This window comes from Pinus tabuliformis, chromosome 4_2 (genome assembly GCF_031772625.1).
Source record: "Pinus tabuliformis cultivar Carrire ecotype Pingquan chromosome 4_2, CPIR1, whole genome shotgun sequence".
NCBI lineage: Eukaryota > Viridiplantae > Streptophyta > Pinopsida > Pinales > Pinaceae > Pinus > Pinus tabuliformis.
This window is the reverse complement of record NC_142304.1, coordinates 1,176,883,852-1,176,890,967: the sequence shown is the minus strand read 5'-3', so window position 1 is coordinate 1,176,890,967 and position 7,116 is coordinate 1,176,883,852. Positions and strand designations below refer to the sequence as shown.

The 7,116-nt window shown below is 32.7% G+C and overlaps 1 protein-coding gene across 1 annotated transcript; it reads right to left on the bottom strand.

The window, feature by feature from the left end:
• Positions 1 to 3,837: 3,837 nt before the first annotated feature.
• On the bottom strand, positions 3,838 to 6,543 carry LOC149173862 (peroxidase 16-like). The gene is made up of 4 exons (XM_089428022.1): positions 6,308 to 6,543; positions 6,024 to 6,218; positions 5,031 to 5,196; positions 3,838 to 4,289 (listed from the first exon to the last, which is right to left on the bottom strand). Exons 1-4 carry the CDS (start codon positions 6,536 to 6,538, stop codon positions 3,880 to 3,882), a joined length of 1,002 nt encoding a protein of 333 aa, XP_089284148.1. The 5' UTR covers positions 6,539 to 6,543; the 3' UTR covers positions 3,838 to 3,879.
• Positions 6,544 to 7,116: the final 573 nt, after the last annotated feature.

The window sequence follows — 7,116 nt, the reverse complement described above, 5'->3', positions numbered from 1 at the left end:
TGATCTTTAGATGTCTTCTTCTTCATTTCTTCTTGCTTAGCGAGGTGATTATGTTGAAATATCCCCATACTATCCATTTGTGTGTATCCACCATGTTCTGTAGGGAGTGGAGATACCTAATCATTCCATGTTTCTTGGCTGAGGTCTAAGGTCCATACATGTTGGAGAGGAATCTATGCATTTTTGTGCCTAGTAGGTGGAAGGTGACTAAGAGAACATAAGTATTCTGAAAATAAATTATATGTTGGGTTGTGTGGGATCTTAGGCAATCCCAAGGCCTCCACATGCACCTTTAGCATAGATGACTATGGTTTTTTCCTTCTTCCATAATATAGACATGATAGATTTAAAATATAAACATGAGCATTTGGTTTCCTGAATAAGCATAACTATCAAGAGATCTTGTTGGATATTCCTAAGAAGAATGTGTTGCTTTGACGGGTTTTTCAAGCCCCTTATGTTCTACGAAATTACCTTCATGATGAAACAATGCTTTGGGATTGTAGATCTCAAAGATCTTCTTATACTACTCAGATACTACTAGCTTCATTCCTAGGGTATCAATAGGTGTAAGCGCATATTTTCTACCCCCTTTCTTGAATTCTTTGTTGATTTTCTTCCCATATTTGGTGGTGATGGTTTGGATGCCTAACTGTTATAATTCTTTAGTTTTTAAAGCATTGTGGCCAGGAGATTGATATGCTAAGGGGGAATGGTATTCAATTCGTTATGACTGCATGCACCTTTGAAGGCCATTAGATCTAACCCTTAAATTTTATTAAATTCCCTCTCCTTTGTCATAGGTGTGTCCTCCTCTTGATGTGGATTCATATGCACTAGACCATCATCTAGGGTGGACTCGAATTTTCCTTTCGTATGTTCTTCAATAGAATTTTTGGTAAAAAATTCAGGATGGCCTTCCACAACGGGATCTTTCTCTAGGTTGGTTAATTCCTCTAGAAGGTGTCCCAACATTTCAAATTTGCTGTTGGTCACTTGGAATTTGGGGGCTGTAGGGGGCCAAAAAAAAATGTGGTGCTTTTTGGAGAGGATATTAGTGAATCCTTCTCCATCTGTGGCTCTAGAGTCTTTAGGGTCTTGATCAAGTTCATTAAGTGGGCAATCCTGGTAGAGGTACCCATTCTTGTGGCATTTCCTACAATGAAAAGGAACATGCTCATATTCAAGTGTCTAGAACTAGTCCTTATCCTTAGATTCAAGAGCTATTGCTTCAAGAAGGGAGCCTGATATGTTCATATAGATGTAGATTCAAGCATAGGCTGTGTAAAAGTTATGCTTTGTTTGCTCTGACAAGTAGACAAATTTTCCCAACTTGTTACCCATGTCTTGTAGAGTTTTTGGGTCAAATTATTCAATGGGAGGGACTACATGCGTATCCAGACAAGACCCCATGAGAAATATTCCTTACTTGGATTAAAGTTTTCCATCCATTGGTGCATGTAAAAACATATTGAGTTTAAAAAATATGGACCTACATCCATAACATCTTTTTGATCTTCTTGACGGGAGAAGATCACAATGAAGAAACTCTTGGAACCAAGTTTGACCTCATAGTGAGCTTTGGGTTTCTAGTGCTACACAATCCAGTGAAGAAGGGATTTTTTGGTTGGCCAAATTCCAATGAACTTGCAAATCAAAGCATGATCTTGTATTAATTGGATATTGCCATTCATTCTTGTTTGGGGGACATGCACCCGTGGAGTCTTTGTTGATTTCATTATGCATGTATTGATGTTCCTTTGTGTTGGGGATGTGATTTGTTCTTGGCGATTGATTTTCGTCGTGCTAGACTAGATGGCATCAACAAATTTGGTGTTATTAGGGTTAGGGTTGGTAGAGAAGTGCAGATCAATCAATTGGCATGGGTCAAAGTTGACAGACAAGGTATATTTATTCAAGGGGTTGGAGGGACCTATGGCCCCTCCTCCTTGGGTTGACATGCAGCTAAGAATGCTCAACCAAGGAGGGCTTGGAATGAACAAGAAATTGAGGAGACTCAGAAGCCAAGATCTGAGCATCCACCATGAACCTTGAGTAGGGAGATTCTCATTCTGAACGTGGTTTTAGAGTGCAATCCACTTATGGATCTAATAAATCCATAGCGGTTACAACAATTTCCTAAATAAAAAATTTCCTTTTTTTTCATATGAATTATTACTTTAAGATAAGTAATTGAAATAGTAATGAGCTTTTAATTTAGTTTAAGTTATTGCTCCGACATGAATGGTTGACTTTGTATAGGTTATTGCTATAGTGTGAATTCATGTTTGGTTACATGTTATTATTTCAATGTTACAATTAAGGTTGTTGATGTTGGGTACATGTCCTTTGATTTTTATGGGGAGTTACCACAATAACTAGCATGTCACTTTCTATGTTCATGAATGCACCAAAAGTTTTTATTTGATAGATTTTTTGAAAAACGTTAAGGAATTATTTGATAAAATTTCCATTCCAAGAGAATTGAAAGTGTTTGACAACAAATATAAAATCTGGTGAAATTTTTTGAAAATATTCGTGCAAAATTTTTATGCCGAGGATATTTTAAGTATCTTAAAATATTGGACATTTGTTTAAAAGTTTTAAATGGTGATTAATACTCTTCTTGTGTTCATGCATGGAACAAACATATTAAGGATTGATATTATCAACATGACAATTGGTGATTGTGTTAGAAATAATGAGTTTGTCTTGGCACTCACAAAGAGCACATTATTCAAAATAACACAATAGGTCAATGAGTCATTATTTTTATTTTTATTTTTTTATAATTTAGAAATAAAAGATATATATTTTGTTTCTAATTGTAATTGAGATTTTATATATTAATTAAATAATGTTGTACATTGTCTTTATATGTGGTTATCTTTGTGAGTGTTTTAATTAATTTTTTAATATTAAACAAGTGTATTATTTCATGTTTCCTAGGAGTAGAGTAGACAGTGACAGGGTATCTGGTTAAGGCACTTTGTGGTGAAAACATCATCAGCTCATGTTGGAATGTGGTTATATGTCAACCCAAGCAACACCAAGAGACACCCCTTGGTTAACTAAAGTAAAAGAGACTCCTTATAGGTGTCAGAAGATGTCTATTCATAAGCATGCTTGGAAATACCTGAGGATACTTCTCTATTTACTAACTACTCTATTTACTAACTATGTGTTTGCACTAGTTATTGGGTTCCTATTGAGTCCTCATGTCTAATCTTAAACTCCCAAAATCATAACATCATCAAGACCCAAGACCCTCATCCTCTTGGTCAAAAATAGAAGAAGCCTCAGTTTCCATAGGGAGCAGGACACAAGGTTTCCAATTTTTAAAGAGCGAGAATTTTGTAAATGTCTATTTAATTAAATTTGTAAATATACATTGATTAGAAAACCAGATTTCTTTTAACTACAAAGGCTCTAATATATTATTTTTATATAAATGTTAACAAATATAAAAATAAAAAACAAAAAAATATAATAATTTCAAAAACCACTCTCATAAACACATAATAACATTTTCACAGATATCAAATTTCAAATTACACAACTTTATTACAATTTCATACAAACTATTTGTAAAATGAATTTGAAAAATTTTAATTAAAATTGACACAATCTACAATAAAAATAAGGGTGGACATATATGTCTCCCTAACTTTATTACAATTTCACACAAACTATTTGTGAAATAAATTTGAAAAACCTTCTGACACAATCTCCAATAAAGATAAGGGTGGACATATATGTCTCCCTACACTTTGTTGTGATTATGTAAAATTTCTTATTCACATAAAAAAATCTTATTTAAGCCTCAGCACACTTGAAATATGAAATCACTATGAAACGGGAAATCCAGAGAACATCAAACTATGAATTGAAGGCAGTGCAATCCACCCTTATTTCGCCATCGCTGCCCGTCTTAACTCCTACTCGACCCATATTCGTTATGGCAGTCACAAAAGCAGTTTGAAAAGAATCCGCACTCGCTGCAAAACTATTCACAGTACTTGAAGAACGCGAATCAGTGAACAGGATTTCATCAGAACTGAACAGACCTTCAGAAGATTGTAGAAGTTGGTAGTAAACATTATCAAACTGTGTGGGCGTTTGTGGATCCATGCTTACGAAGATGCCAGAATTTGCGTTCACGGGACATTCCTGTTGCAGTTGCGTGGCATAAGAAGGATCCAGCGTGGGATCAACTTGATTTGAGGATGAAAAGTTATATAGTCTGTTGGAAAATCCGCTGCAGTGACTAACTCCTATAGTATGAGCTCCTTCACAAGACAAACAAAGCAACTATTAGCATGTAAAGGTTAACTATCTGCATTTAGATTTATTAGGTTGAGGGTAGATTTTGAAATATTTTTGAAATGTCATTTAGATTTATTAGGTTGGTTAGAAATTTTAATTACTTCTCTATGTCAGAATTAGTTAAATTTAGTAGTTAAATTTAGAGAGTTAGTGAACTAGAGTGAGTGAGTTTTAGTTAAATTAGAGTTTAAAAAAATTTGAATGAGTTTTAGTTAAGTTAGAGTTAAAAAAAAGTTAAATAATCAAATTTGTGTGATCAATAGATAAGAGTTTTCGTGTGTTTTATGTGTGTTAATTTTTGTGTTTTTATTCTCTTCTTTTCCAATGAAATGATGATAAATTTTGAAATATTTTAAAAAAATAATAAATTAAAAAAACAGTGAAATGTTACTCCAATAAACAATATTCTAAAATTAAATTTAATAAACCAATATAATTTTAATATTTAACAAAAATAACATTATATTTACTTATTGAACTTAACTTTTAAGGAATTTCAAAATACAAATAAAGATTAGAAAAACAATTGACTTTTTTCCATTCATCATATTTCCAAAATCTGCTATTCAAAGAAGCTCGAAAAAAAACTTCATTGAAATAAACTCATAAAGAAACTTGATCTGACATTCCCATGAACCTCACACTGAAAACTGAAAACTAAGTACTTATGAACGTATAAGATAGGTATAATTCAAAATTGTTACCTGAAAGAGCAATCATGTCTATTTGTGAGAGGCCCTTTACATAAAAGAAAGCATTCAACTGGTCCAAATCGAAGGTCGGTGCAGGTATGTTGGCCGCCACTTCAGAGGCTAGAGATACTAATCCATCTCTACGGCCCAACTCCACGCTATATGAAGGACCTCCTGTCTGCAACCAAAAAAAAACTATACTTCAGTTTATATAAAAATTAAGTGTCGTTGAATCTGATTCATTTTCTGCACCAAGAAGCGCTCATATTGATTTAATATATAAAAAATTAAGTTGGGTTGAATTCCATGTTTATTCATTTTATGTAACAAAGGATTTTAATAGTTTAATACCATATCTATAGTAGTATTTTAAATGAGTGTAAATATTGAAATATATTGAGATAGGTTGTGGTGGTGGTAAATGATATAACAAAATGAAAGGAAATAAATGATATAAATAATTGTTTTTTATATATATTTAAATTTTATATTTAAATTTAGATAATTTTAATTTACATAATAAACTTATCAAATTTCAATATTTATAATTATTTTTTCCTAAATTATATATATCTTTATCCATATGTATATGATTTAAAAAAAAATATTATGATTTTAATAAATATATATACCTGTGTGAGAGAAAATTACACAAATAATATTATTAAAAATCAGCAAAGATTTATTTAAGAAGGTTTAAATTTCTTAACCTAATTAAATCTTTTAGCGTGCATAATTTTTTTTTCTAATTTTACATTCAAAAAATTTACATCTTTAACAGATTTGATCTTTTAAACTGCTAGGCCAAATAAATTTGTTGGATATAGATTGTTATTATTAAATTGCATATTTTAAAAATATTATGAAATATTTAATTAATTAATATAACTAGATTCTAAAATATTTTCGAAATCTGAAACTAATATTAAACTTACCACCACAATAACATTTTCTAGTACCCAACGCTAAGAAATCTGCCTATAAAAATGGCTGACATAAACTTACCAACCCAACAACATCTCTGGTAGCCAATGCTAAAATATCTGCACAAGAGACCAGGTTGGGACAGACTGCCTCCACAGCGGCCTTTGCGGCGACAACAGTGTTAGTTCCAGCCGGGTTGAGCGTCAAGTTCTCCGTGGCATCTTTCTCAGCTGTGTTGGTGGAAGTACTGTCAATAAGAACCGATGCATCACATCCCTGCAAACATGACAACAAAACCATAAAATTAAATAATTCCCAGGAAGCATTTCACGTATACTCTTTATATGAACTCCATTTTTGTTTACCCGAACAAAGCAATCATGAAAGAAGAGCCTCAGAGTTGCAGGGCCTGTAGGAAAATTCGACTGAAATTGAGCTGTGACTGTTTGCGTAACTATGGTTTCCAGATTTGGGCACGTCTCGTTGTAGAAAGTCTCGCTCAGTTGAGCTCTCGCATGGCCAAAATAAAGACCCATCAGGAGCGATATAACACTAAAAGCGCAATGCATCTCTACCCTCATATTTCGTGAGGCCATTGTCAATGCTAATGCCAGTCAGGTCTGGACTCTCAGAGCTCTCAAATTTATAGCAGGAAATAGAGCAGTGAAGGAAAATGTCAGAGATGAGCTGCTATCGATTTCCCTATCTTCACCGTCACCCAAAAAAACAAAAAATTGAATAGTTCAAATGATTATAATAAAACGTTTTAAATGGCACGTTATCTTGTTATTAATAATAAATTTATAATTTTTTTCGGCTGATGTCATGTCTCTGACTAATTCAAAAATGTCAGGTTTCTTACTAATTCAAAAAGATGATCTTTGTATGCATGTGAGTTTGTTTTTTGAGAATGCCTAAATTTAAAAGATTTTTTTTTTGTTATTTCTATATTAATAATATCAAGAGGTAAGAGATGGTGATGGGACTTGTTTTTTTATTGTTTGTATTTTTTTACACTATGGGTGTATGGGTGAAGCTTCAAGAGATTTGAACACAGGTATGATTACTTGTCAATCGATTCCAAACACTAAAATTCTAGAAGCCAGAGTTAATGGTGAAACTTGCATTCTTATTGCTTGTATACTAATATGTAAATTACAATAAATAGAATGAT